The sequence below is a fragment of the Humulus lupulus genome, chromosome 4, assembly GCF_963169125.1.
Source record: "Humulus lupulus chromosome 4, drHumLupu1.1, whole genome shotgun sequence".
NCBI classification, from domain to species: Eukaryota; Viridiplantae; Streptophyta; class Magnoliopsida; order Rosales; family Cannabaceae; genus Humulus; species Humulus lupulus.
In genome coordinates this window covers 224356278-224369931 of record NC_084796.1, presented here as the reverse complement: position 1 = coordinate 224369931, position 13654 = coordinate 224356278, and the positions used below count along the sequence as shown (strand labels likewise).

At 37.7% G+C, this 13654-nt stretch overlaps 1 protein-coding gene across 1 annotated transcript; it reads left to right on the top strand.

The window, feature by feature from the left end:
* The first annotated feature begins 543 nt into the window (after positions 1–543).
* On the top strand, positions 544–5426 carry LOC133831250 (pyruvate kinase 1, cytosolic). The gene is made up of 16 exons (XM_062261489.1): positions 544–812; positions 916–1012; positions 1196–1293; positions 1507–1662; positions 2012–2089; positions 2248–2379; positions 2510–2590; positions 2687–2758; positions 2861–2950; positions 3292–3436; positions 3513–3601; positions 3788–3887; positions 4038–4101; positions 4252–4351; positions 4822–4881; positions 4973–5426. The coding sequence occupies exons 1-16, from the start codon at positions 744–746 to the stop codon at positions 5123–5125; spliced, it is 1584 nt and encodes a 527-aa protein (XP_062117473.1). The 5' UTR covers positions 544–743; the 3' UTR covers positions 5126–5426.
* The last annotated feature ends 8228 nt before the right edge of the window (positions 5427–13654 follow it).

Here is a 13654-nt window from a genome sequence, read left to right as displayed (position 1 = left end):
GTGTAAAAAATTCAGTGGGCGGACATGATGCTTGAAAAATATAAGAATGATTCATATATATTTTAATTTATTTGAAAATAATTTTGAGTCATATGAAAATTGATTGGAAATCATGATTCACATAGCAAAATTAAGAAAACATATCAAATGTTTAAATATATATATATAGTTTAGATATTCCGTCAAAAATTTAAAACTCAAATCCCCCCCCCCCCAAAAATATATATATATATAGAGAGGTTACTAAATTACAAATAAAATATTGGAAATTTCATAAAAAAAATTAAATCATAAAATTTCAAAATTATTATTTTTAAATTAAGAACAATTAACTCTAAATCTTTCAATTTATTATTTTTACAATAAATTGTAAGGGATATTATTATAATTGTGATATTAAAGAGGTAGTTTGAATGTAAATAAAATAAATAAATATCTCAACAACACAAGATTTTGAGTGGAACAGGGCTTTAGAGTGTGTCACGCCTATATTAAATAAAAGGCAAAAACAAAAATAAAAATATAGTCTAAAAAGAGGAACAAAGGGTCAAGAGGCATATTCTCTCTTTCAAGCTCCGACTTTTCCTTTAAAATTAAATTTAAAAACTTATTTTTTTCTCAAAAAAAGTCGACAGTCGACCCATAATCGTTCTCTCAACGCGAGTTTTCTCTCTCTAGAATCTCGATTTTTCGTCTTCGTTTTACAGAGTCGCCGCCGTCGTTTAGAACCAACAGAACCGAAGATGCATTCCAGTCACTTGCTTCTCGAGGAGCCTATTAGGATGGCTTCGATCCTCGAACCATCTAAGGCTGTAAGTTTTTTTTTGGATCTGAGATTGATTTTTATGGTTTTATTGGTTTATTAATCTTTTATGGAAAATTTTATTGATTAAGGATTATTTTTTGTGATCGTAGAGTTTTTTCCCTGCAATGACGAAAATTGTGGGCACACTTGGTCCTAAATCTCGATCGGTGGATGTTATTTCTGGCTGCCTTAAAGCTGGAATGTCCGGTATGAGATTTTCAACCCATTTGATTTCATATATTTTTGCGTTTTTTTTACTAATTAAAGAATGAATAATTGCTTTTGTGAAGCTTTTCAGTCTGTTTTGGTTAAATGATTCGGGAGTTTTTGTGGTGGTGGATTATATTTGGATGTTTGTATATTGACGTATTTGGATGTATTGCATGACAGTGGCTCGATTCGATTTCTCGTGGGGCGACCCTGAATACCACCAAGAGACTCTGGAGAACTTAAAGGCTTCTGTCAAGCTTACTAAGAAGCTCTGCGCTGTATGTTATTTCTGGGTTTTCATTGCTAGTGTTTGTTATTAAAAAGAGTTGCGTTTTTTCTCTTCTTTTTTTATTAGAATTTAGTGCATAAGAGGAATAAGAACATAACAAATATGATGGGGCCTCGCTGAGTTTTAATATATTCATATTCCTGATTTCTGTGCTTGACAGTGACACGGATGGGTTTTGGGGGTATATATTTTTCTTTTTCAGGTTATGTTGGATACCGTGGGCGCTGAGTTGCAGGTGGTGAACAAAAGCGAAAAGGCCATCTCACTTGAGGCAGATGCTTTGGTTGTTCTGACACCTGATCAGGACCAAGAAGCCTCCTCAGCGGTGTTGCCCATTAATTTTGATGGACTTTCAAAGGTTTCGCTATATCCACTTTGACTATGTGTGCTTTACTTAAAGAAAATGCATGGAAAAATAAAACAAAATCATCCTCTTGTAGTTTTGGAATGATAGCACTAATGATAGATTATTAGTTCTTTTCGTGAACGATTAGGTTTTATTCATTAGTACCAGTTTAAGATTACATGTGGAGAGCAAAACCACTTATTGATTTTTACCTGTGGTCCAGTGTGATATGAATTTACTAGTTGCTGTAACTAATACATATAATGATTCTAAGACTAGTAACTGATGAAAAGCAATCTTTCACTTGTTAGAGTAAGATGAATTCTGTTATAAATATCTAATCTTTGTATGGTTTTTGCAGTCAGTGAAGAAAGGCGATACAATTTTTCTAGGCCAGTATCTTTTCACTGGAAGTGAAACTACTTCTGTATGGTTGGAGGTAACATTTAAGCAACCACTGAAATTAAACTATTTTTATGCTGTGCTCTTGAACTTAGTTCCATTGCTCTACTTGATATGAGGAATATTCTGTTTAATCTGGGAGGAACTGATTGGTCATGTGAATGTGGCTGATAAGTTCTTTTTTGACTTGTTTAGGTTGAAGAGGTGAAGGGGTGTGATGTTGTTTGCATAGTAAAGAACTCTGCAACGTTGGCGGGTGCACTGTTTACCCTGCATGCTTCACAAGTCCATATAGATATGCCTACCCTCTCTGTTAAAGATAAGGAGGTAAAATATATTTTTTTGGTGCATATTTTAAGGATTAATGTCTTTTTTTTGGTCTCTTCTCTAGCTTTTTCATAATGTCTTTCTTAATTGTTTCCTGAGTTCCTTTTCATTGGTTCCAATGTAATTACAGGTCATAAGTACTTGGGGACTAAAAAACAAGATTGACTTCCTCTCTTTGTCCTATACCCGTCATGCAGAAGATGTTCGCCGAGTAAGCAATTTATCTAATGAATTATGCTCTTCAACAGTTAATATGCTTGTTTGAATAATTTTATTAACAGACTCGTGGCTTTGTGCTGTCTTTTAGGCCCGGGAATTCCTTTCTAAGTTGGGTGACCTCCACCAGACTCAAATTTTTGCTAAAATAGAAAACATTGAGGTAGGCTGACGTGGTTTATTTCAAACTCTTGTTTTTTTTCCCTCCTGTTCTATAAATATTTCATTTTCACTTGAGCTTAGCAACTTGGGTTTTTAATCTTAGGGATTAACTCACTTTGATGAGATTCTACAAGAAGCTGATGGAATTATCCTTTCTCGAGGAAATTTGGGAATTGATCTTCCACCGGAGAAGGTCAGTACGTTAAATAAATCAGTCATTCACTTATAGCTTTTTATAACATTTTTGGCAAGGAGTTGAACACATGGTATTCTGTTTTTTCTTCATAATTTAAGAGATGCATACCAAACCCATCATGGTTTTTTTATATTTTGTTTTGTGTCTCAACTCTCAAATTTCAAATAAAATGGGAGTATATATAACTTTTCTTTGGTGGCAAAGTTGTAATGTGCTGGTGAAAAAGAATTTCAATTTGCTCAGTAGGTACAAGCCAATGATGCTTGTTCTAAGCCCTGGATTCAAATTACATTTATTTAGATATTGAAAGTTTTTTCTAATGAAATTCTATTCTGCAGGTCTTTTTGTTTCAAAAGGCTGCCCTTTACAAATGTAATATGGCTGGAAAGCCTGCAGTGGTAACTCGTGTTGTTGATAGTATGACCGACAACTTGAGACCTACTCGTGCAGAGGCAACTGATGTTGCAAATGCTGTTCTGGATGGTTTGTTTCTTTCTTCCATTCCATCTACAAAATATAAAATTTTTACATTTCCTAATCTTTTTACTTCCTGGTGCAGGAAGTGATGCCATTCTTCTGGGTGCTGAGACTTTACGTGGTTTATACCCTGTAGAGACCATCTCAACTGTTGGTAAAATCTGTGCTGAGGTGAATCTTATAGTTTTTTTCTTTTCTTCATTGAGTAATTTGCTGGCTCCCTTGCTGATAGGGGGTCAGTTCTGCTCGCTCATTTACATTTATTCTCATTTTTTATTTTAATGTAGGTTTTGTGACGATGGTCTAAGTCATTTTTTAAGGTTTTTATTGTTTTCCCTCATTGATTCTGTATAATAGGCGGAGAAGGTTTTCAATCAGGACTTGTATTTCAAGCGAACTACTAAATATGTTGGAGAACCAATGACGCATTTGGAATCTATTGCTTCCTCCGCGGTACCTAAACCTCAATTTATATATTTAATGTAGTAGAGTTCAGTTTGGTTGTGTTTATTGGCCCATTAAATTCTTTCACATGGCATCCTAGTCGGAAACTATTCCATGGTTTTTTACTTTGTTTAAAAAGACATGCTCTTTATTCTTTAGGTACGGGCAGCAATTAAGGTGAAAGCCTCTGTAATTATATGCTTTACATCATCAGGAAGGGCTGCAAGGTAATTAATTATTGCATGCTCTTCATTTTTCAATTATGCTAGCTGGATTCTGTCTGAAATATTTCATTCAATTTTTTTTTCATATGTATGTTGCTTTAAATGTTGAATGATATCTGCAACTCTTAAAAGAAATTACATGTATATGCACAGATTGATAGCCAAGTACAGGCCAACAATGCCAGTTCTATCAGTTGTTGTCCCCCGTCTTAAGACAAATCAACTGAAGTGGAGCTTCAGTGGGGCCTTTGAGGTTAGCTCCTAACTCTGTTACTCAGCTGGTTTAGGTTAGAAAGTTCATATGGTAATATGGCTGCTGAATTACTACTTTTGTGGAAATTAGTTTGCCTTCCAACTTGATGTAGGTTTAAGAAACCAATGGTTGATAAATAAGTTTTAGAAAATTATTGTATTTTCATATATCACCAATTTTAAGCACGTTAATTACTGGCTTAATGGCTAGATTTCCTTGGAATTCTCTTAGTTTTCTCAAATTTCAGTATTTTTAGTCTTAAACAAATTTGTAATTACCATTAGTATCATCTATGAATTACCACTGGGTATTCAAGTAAAGGGGTATCGATAAAAAGTAAGTTACCACCACCGTGCATTACCTGAAATTTCAGCATCTTTCTGTTCTTGAAGAAAATTTCACTTGTTTAACCTTTTAATTTATTTGTTCTTCAAGCAAGATATTTATTCATCCCTCTTAAATATATGTAGGCAAGGCAATCTCTTATAGTCAGAGGTCTTTTCCCCATGCTCGCTGACCCAAGTCATCCTGTAAGTCTTTTATCATTATATCATTATTTTACCATTATTGAATGGTATGATTTTCTTGCTCATGAAGTCTGTTTTCTGTGTTTGATTTCAGGCCGAGTCAACGAGTGCAACAAACGAGTCAGTTTTGAAGGTTGCCCTCGCACATGGAAAGTCAGCCGGAGTCATCAAGTCGCATGACCGAGTTGTTGTTTGCCAGAAAGTTGGTGATGCGTCGGTTGTCAAGATTATTGAGCTTGAAGATTAGAAGAGCCTCTTGTTCGGTTTTTTGGTTTTTTGTTCTTCCCCACCTAATTTTTGGAACTTAGTGTCCCCAGGTTTTGGCCAAACCCAGCGCTGCTTGAATATTTAACTTGAATTTAGAATTTTTCCTGAGGGTATTTATCATTATTGATTCAACATTACCAGTCAACAATGTCCATTTTGACCCCTTTTTTGGGTTTAGCTTTCCACAGTATTTCATGGTAATGATAAACGCCCATATGATATAGTTTTTCAAGTAATTTAAAAGCAAAATAATGAAGCTACGTCGACCATGCCTTGTTCTTTGTTGGAGTTCTCTTTCCCATTTTTGGTGGCATCCTTTATTTCTTTTATAAGTTTAAATCTTGAAGTTTTTTATTTGGAGTATCACAGAATTGGGTTGGTTAAATAACTATATGTTAATCTTATCCATCGACTATTTGGTTGATATAATTTTTTTGTTAATTTATCAACTGTTATATGATTTACATATATATGTTTTCTTAGTGTTATAATTTTACCTATGAAACAAGTAATCATATCATATAGCTTCCGTGTAATTTACTAATTATCTAAATTTATAAACTACAGATTAAAAAATATATTATTAACTAGCATATAATTTAACAATTCAAAAGCATTTATGGCAATAATATTAAGGAGTAGAAAAGAAATTTTTATTTTTTTTACTTAGTTAAGCAGTTAACGTGCACGAGTTACTTTTATTAGAGTTTGCGTTAAACCTTTAAGAAATAATAATTTCCCGAAAATGTTTTTCAGTGCCTAATTGTGCCTCTTTACAAATGATTAAATTCCTTACAATAATATTTTACAAATGATTAAATTCCTTACAAGAATATCTTCAAAGTTTACAACATAATATTCAAGTATAAAATCAAATAAATATTTATGTAATACAAATTAAATGCATTATTAAATAAAAGATCTCATAAAAATAGGGTCAACTGTACATGGTTTTAACCAATCCCACATCAATAGAGATTTCATAAGAGCATCTCCGTGTATCACCTGAACGTGTATTTGAGTCTGATTACTGCCTCAACGTACTTTCGAGATCACCCAAAGCCTCGAGCTCACCATTCTAGTTATCGCCACCTTCTTGCTTGTTTAGTCATTCGAACTCATCTCTTAGAGGAAACTGATGCCTTCGAGCCTCCAACCCATGCTCGAGCACTAATGACGTAGCTAGGGAATCTCGTGACGATTTGTACAAGTACAATGCTAATACTTGTTAATCATGAGCTTACTCTTTACGAGCCTACATTTCGAGGCCGTTTATTCATTCTCGAAATTTGTGTATAACATTTTGCCCCTAAAAAATGTTGGTTTGAATCCCATGAGAATGAAACTTTTAAACTTCACTTTCAGGAAACGTGCCATCTACCACACTCGAGTGTGGACATGTGTCAATACATGATTAGATATTGAGAATACTCTAAGTACTCTTTTCTCTGCACATGTCCTTTCTTATTCCCCTTTTTGCCACCAGCTTTCAAGATCAAACGTGGTCCATTGGATCATGTTTTAGTCCATTCCAAGGGCTCAAATTAATCCCCTAAGACCACCTTTTTGCCTATTTAAACTCCCATTCACCCCCTCCATCATCACTTCTTCAATCTCAACTTTCACAAAAGAAACTCGAACCAGAGCCTCAAATTTTTGCATGTTCTCCAAGGCAAAAAAGCAATGCAATCCCCACACCTTCGATTCCATAGGTTCGCTCCCGCTTCCAATTTTCCAATCTACGATCTCTTCATTCCCAAGACCAACTTTGTGTAAGTTCTATAAACCTTATTTTTTCTGTATATCACATTTTTTTTCGTAGTTTTCATGCATGAGAAAACTCTTATGGTTCTTGCTATGTTCTTGAAATCTTCTTTGTAAAAGGGTGTTTTCGATTTGTATGAGTGAGCATTTTTTGCGAATAAAGATCTATTTAGGCAAAAAATTTGGTAAAAATCTGGCAAAAATAACATCATTTTTAGGTTATGGGGTAATAGGTTATAGGTTTCGTGTAGTGGAAGGAATATGGTTTTGAATTAGGGTTTTAATGCACATAATTCAATGACATCTCCTTTTTGGGTAACTGCCAATTTCTCCCTAGAAATTAGGGATACCCCAAATTGGAAGTGACCGCCCCACTCTCACGTGAACCTACTCTCGGTGCCTCAAGTTTATAACAATTCGGTCATGGCATTGAAGCAGTCTTGCTATTTCAAGTCTTCTGGCTCAATTTATTCTATCTCGCTATCTCGAGCTTGCGAACTCGAGTGATCAAGATTTTTTCTTCCTATTTTTTCTAAACAATGGGCCCTCACCCTTTTCTTTCTTGTTAGATGATGCAGTCTTCAGAGAATCGGTGGGGGCCCGAGATTGCAATCCCTTACCACCCACCTTCTCCTTGAGTTGAATCTCCATTCAATCGAAACCAATAGTTGATTCGGGAGCACGAAGGGTGCCTCAATGGGAAGACATATGAGCCCACGTCCGACATCAGATTAACGAGGTCGAAGAGGGGAAAAGAAGGAGACTACGATTTTCCGTGTATCTTGTCCTAGATCCTAAGGTCCGACCAATCCCACTAGATCTCGAGTGTAAGGTCACAGTAGCATTTCCCCCAAGCAAACTCTCATTCGAATTCATGGAGAGTATATCGAATCAGCCAGCCAAACAACCTTCCTCCAAAGTTCCTCTTGCCATGGCCTTGGGTAGCTCTTTCTTCGAGGCTGAACATTATCAGAGTTCCATCACTTCCACGAGATAGATTTTGGACATTCTGCCTTGTCATGGACTAAATTTGTCCAACAAGTTGGTATGTCGGCTCGCTACCTCCAACAAAAGGAGCTGCTTTACTCCGAGTGAAGACAGCCCAGAGAAAAAAATCAAGCTCGTGGTTTGGAGTTGCGAGCATATGTGAGCTGGGGCACTACTGCCCTTAAAAGATTATTTCAGGAATTTTATTGAATACGTTGGTATTGCCCCCTTCCATCTTCAGTCCAACTCGTACAGGGTCTTAGCAGCATTAAGGTCATTATACCACAAAAAAAATGGAATGGACCCTCGGCACTAGAGATTTTGTATCTCTTTTGCCTGAAAAGCAACATTTCCTGAGCTCACGATGGGGATGGATTCTATTACTTGTCGAGCTATCTGAAGGAGAGGAGGTTGTTTGAGGACATACCTAACCACCCTCCAAACTTCAAGACCATTTTATTCTAGATAGATAGTCTCGATCCGTCTAGATTCTACTCGTTTCAACAGATCTCTAAGTATTCTTTCGTAGCTTTCTTCTCAACCTTTTCATTTCGATATCAGAATGCTCATCCAAGTTAATTGTGCATCCAATTACAATCGCCCACAACCCACCAAGGCCATGAAAGACCACGGGGAAGAAATTATGAAGCTTCCATATGGCCAGCGGTCCCTCAACTGCCTTCTTCACGAGGACAAGCTCTGACAATGTGGTCTCCTCAGTGAAGGCAAGTCTATAGATGATGCTGGGATTTTCAAGTACGCGAGATGGAAAGACATCCTGGTCCCGACTACCAAGCTTCCCTCCAAAAGGAAACACTCGAGTTCACGTTCTCGGGCCTCTATCCCTCCCCTAGTTGAACCTTCATGCTCGCAAACCGAAGCACAAGACGAGGCCTCTCCAAGATTGTTTGACAGAGGTAAAGTTGTGTTAGACCTATATATGTGGTCTCCAACCCTTCTAAAATAGGAGCCCAACGTTGTAGTCCTTTTTCATGATCCTCGAAACAATTTTATGACCTGGTCGGGGGTAGATCTTAAGGTGCATAGGGACGACAGTTGGTTAGGAAAATACCAAACCATGTATAGCATAAACGAAGTTTGGGAAGGGATAGAAGTCCAATATGGGACTAATAACTATAGGGGTTTATCAAGGATGTCCCATACTTATCGAGAGGGGACCCCCTTAGAGTCATCTGAAGATAGAGAGATTTCTTGGTCTCCGAGCTCGAGCCAGGGGGATCTTCCAGTTAGGTTTCTTTTATTTAGAAATTTCAATATCTCCTCTCAAACATGGTCAAGTACTAATTTTTTTTTTCCTTTTTTTTTTCTCTTCATGCAAGATGGATTCGAACATTGATAACATCCTTAGCTAACCCACCATGTCTAGGGGGTCAAATCGTAATCGGGTGTCCTCGAAGGGAGCCCGTTTTTCTAAGGTCGCCAAAACAATCAAGGCCACCCCGTCGACCTTGAAGCAGGCTGAGTCGGGCCTTGTTAGTGCTCCTCTAGTGCACCCAGAGGTTATTGTTCTTCCTCCCTCGAGCCAAGTGAAGAAAACTCGTCCTTCCCATCCAAGATCGCAAACTCGTTGTCGCGACCTACATTCCTAAGTTCGTGGTCGATAATGTTGCTGGCGCCCCAAGAGTTCAACTAGGTTCGGATGCTTTGACCTGCATGGGCCAATGCCTCAACAACCTCGGGGCTCCCCAATGGGAGTTCTTAACAGGCTGCGAGAATGCCAACACCCTTTTTGAAAAGAGTGGAGAGTTGCTTTCTTCAGTAATATTTCCTCAAAGATTGATAAACCTTATGTTTAATGCCAACTCTTTATTTCTTGACTCTTAATATGTGTTTTTGATTGCAGACCCTTCTCGCCTTCATCCAACATAACTTCATCCTAAACCATGAGGTCACAACGAGCAAGGTGCATGCTCAAAGTGCCAAGGAGGCACAGATCAAGGCTGAAGACAACCTTAAGAAGGCGCAAAAGGAGTTGGAAGAAAAAGACATGGAGCTTAAGAGGGTCCAAGACCTAAATTCCAAGCTTGAGGAGGACAAGAAGACAACTTAAGAGCTCATCGAGAGTGAGAATGCTCATCTTCTTGAGGAATTCAAGACCAAGAAGGATAACGTCGTCGACATGGCGATGTATCGCATCTGGGCCAAAAATTCCGACCTCGATACCAATTTATGTCTATCAAGGAGACCGAGTATGTCAATAGGTGACAGGCTTGTTTGGAAGAGGAAGAAGCCAGGCTCGAGGTTCAGGAGGCTGCAATGGCCATGGAACAAGCTGAATCAGGGATGCCGAAGCCGCCAATCCACGAAGATGAAAACATTGGCTGTGACCCATGGTGTTTTTTTTATTTGTAATTATAATTTTTTATTCCCTTAGGGCAAAGACAATTTACAGCTCGAGCTTGAGTTATTTTAATTATCTTGTGAATGCTATAATTTAATGGTAGTTTTTATGCTCTTAATTTTCTAGCTTTAAAACATTTTTGCACATTATCTACCTTTAGCTTTTTTCCTTAATAGTATACATCACATTTCATGATTGAAATATTTCAAGCATGTTACTAAGGAGTTGCTTTTATATTAGTTTATTTATACAAATACACTGTCGTGCTTAGGTTCGAACTTCTATACATTCATACATAGTTCATTTGATTGCACAATTTTGACCTCGTTATACCCAAGGTTGAACTCTACTTATACTATGCCTCTTTGCATTAAATGGCACTTATTGATATGTAGTCTCATTAGTCTAGTTATTTCTTGTTTAATGATGATAACTTTTCTTCATCCACAAGTATGGTCTCGAAGTTAAGAGGTTGAAACTATTTTGCAACAAATTCCAACTCTGTCTCCATTTATGAATATTGTTGGTTAATCTAGAATTCCCACTTTATTCTTATATCGATTTGTTTGTGCTGGTTATCCCAGTCTAGTATAAGTTAGGTTCATGCCTGGTTTTCATCCAGGTTTTTAAATTCGTGCTTGGTTAGTAGTGATCCATGCACCGTAGTTAATTTTATTGATGCTATATTTTTTCGAGCCTATGGTATGATTGTATACCACTTATGCCCCCTTAAATTCCCATGATTGTAAAATCTTAGGTTATTGAATTTTGAGAGCTTGCGAAAAATATAAAATATAAAATTTGAACAAGAAATAGTGTTTTATTAATGATAAAAGCAAAAAGTAAATACAAGCTTCGTTACAACTACATAAACATCATTCCTACATTACAGATAATAAGGTCGTAGATGTTCAGCGTTCCAAGCTCATGGAACCAACTCTCCATTCAATCTCGCTAGTTTGTACACCTCAGGTCGAATGATAGATTCGATTTTGTAAGGTCCCTCCCAATTAGGCCTGAGCACGTCTACAGAGGGGTCTCGTGTGGCCAAAGATACACACCTAAGCACCAAGTACCCTAATCCAAAGTGATTGTCTCGAACCCTTTTATTGAAGTATCTTGTAGCCCTTTGCTTGTATGCAACATTTTTAAGCTGGGATTATTCTCATTTTTCTTCAATTAAGTCTAGGGTTTCTTTGAGTTGAGATTGATTTGAGTCCTGGTTGTATGCTTTGCGTCTAATGGTAGGAACTTCGACCTCGAATGACAACAATGCTTCGCAGCCATAGGCTAAGGAGAAGGGTGTATGTTCGGTTGAGGTTCGAGCCATTGTTCTGTAAGCCCATAGGACTTGTGGTAATTCTTCTGGCCACCTGCCTTTAGCCTCTTAGAGCCTTTTCTTAATGGAGCTCTTTAGAGTCTTGTTTACGGCTTTGACCTGGCCATTTTCTTATGGATAGGCTACTGAGGAGAAACTCTTAATTATTTCATTTTCTCGCAGAACTGTGTGAACAACTCGCTGTCGAATTGGATTACATTGTCTAAGACAATCTTCCTTGGTATCCCATATTTGCAATTTATGTTCTTTACCACAAAATCCAAGATTTTCTTCGAAGTGATTGTGGCCAGAGGTTTCGCCTCAGTCCATTTGGTGAAGTAGTCCACAGCCACTACAACATATCTGGCTCCACCTTTTCCCGTTGGTAAAGATCCTATGAGGTCGATTCCCCATGTTGCGAATGGTCATGGGGAGCTCTTCACAGTGAGCTCGGTTTCTAGAGCTTAAGGTATTGAGGCAAACCATCGACATTTATCGCAACGTTTAACATATTCAAACAAATTTTCCTTTACTATAGGCTAGAAAAATCCTTGCCTAATTACTTTCTTTGAGAGGCTATGCCCCCAGTGTGATCTCCACAAAACCCTTCATGAATTTATTCTAGGATATTTTTAGCCTCGGGTGGAGTTACACATCTTAGTAATGGCATAGAATACCTTCTTTTGTACAATCTTCCTTCCAAGATAGCATATCTTGGTACTTTGTACATAAGTTTTCGAGCCTCGTTCTAGTCTGCTGGGAGGCTCTTGGTTTTGAGGTAGTCGATTATGGGTGTCATCCAAGTAGGCTGTGAGTCTATCATATCAATCTCGACTTCGTCATGCTTAATTATGCTCAGTTCTGGTAAAAAATTCCACTGGTACCACATTAAGTGTGTCAACTTCTCTTGTTGTTGTGAGTCGAGCCAGAGTGTCTGCATTCAAGTTCTGTTCTCATGGAACTTGCTCAATTGCGTAGAACTCGAATTGTCCAAATGATGCCTTGACTTTTTCCAAGTATGCTGCCATTTTAGTGCCCCGAGCCGGGTATTCTCCTAGGACTTTATTGACCACCAATTGAGAGCCACTATAACACTGAATGGCTTTTGACTTTAGCTCAGAAGCTATTCGGAGCCCTACTAATAATGCCTCGTTATTGGAGGCCTCGAAGCCAAACCTTAAAGCTGAATGAAACCTGTTTCCTGATGGGGTTATTAGGATAATGCCTCCCCCTGATCCATTCTCATTAGAGGATTTATCAACGTATAGTCTCTACAACTCACGTGCTGGGGCTACGACTTCTTCGTTGGTTATTCCAGTACACTCAACTATGAAGTAAGCTAAGGTCTGTCCCTTTATCGTCATTCTTGGGTGATATTTTATCTTGAACTGTCCAAGCTCGACTACCCATTTCAATAGTCTTCCGAATGCTTCAGGTTTCGATAGTATTTGTCTCAATGGATGATCAGTCAGCACATGTATGGAGTGTGCTTGGAATTAAGCTCAAAGTTTTTGAGACAAGCACAATGCAAGTTTTTCCATCAGTGGATATCTTGATTTTTCCCTCAGTAATCTTTTGGTGACATAATAGACAGGTTTTTGTACTTTTTTATCCTCCCGAACAAGTGCTGCACTGATTGCATGCTCAGTTGTAGTTCAGTTTGGAACTCGGGTTCCAGGGTTAATTCCTAATGAACATATACTGTGTTGTGACTAGGGTTTCTGCCAGGCTCGAGTCAGGGTTAGCGCTCAGGGTCGTTTCATTATTCACACGATGATCGCGATAAGAAAATTGCACCCGATGCGTGAGATACGTGATTAGGGCTTGACCCAGTTTTTAAATGTAATATGATTAGGGCTTGGCCCAGTTGTTAAATGTAATATGATTAGGGCTTGGCCCAGTTGTTAAATGTAATACAATTAGGGCTTTGCCCAACTGTTAAATGTAAACATGATTAGGTCTCAAGCACAGTTAATGAGCATGATTATAATTATGCCTGTGAATATTTGTTTAAGTACATTGTAATGCGTTGTATCTATGTGTATGATGAATGTATTATATGGATGTTTGTTCATGAA

Excerpts from the sequence above, each read along its gene's own strand:
- LOC133831250 (XM_062261489.1), top strand. The coding sequence starts at position 744 with ATGCATTCCAGTCACTTGCTTCTCGAGGAGCCTATTAGGATGGCTTCG. Across the intron at positions 2,380-2,509 it reads TCTCTGTTAAAGATAAGGAG|GTCATAAGTACTTGGGGACT; the intron begins GTAAAATATATT and ends ATGTAATTACAG. Across the intron at positions 2,951-3,291 it reads TTGATCTTCCACCGGAGAAG|GTCTTTTTGTTTCAAAAGGC; the intron begins GTCAGTACGTTA and ends TCTATTCTGCAG.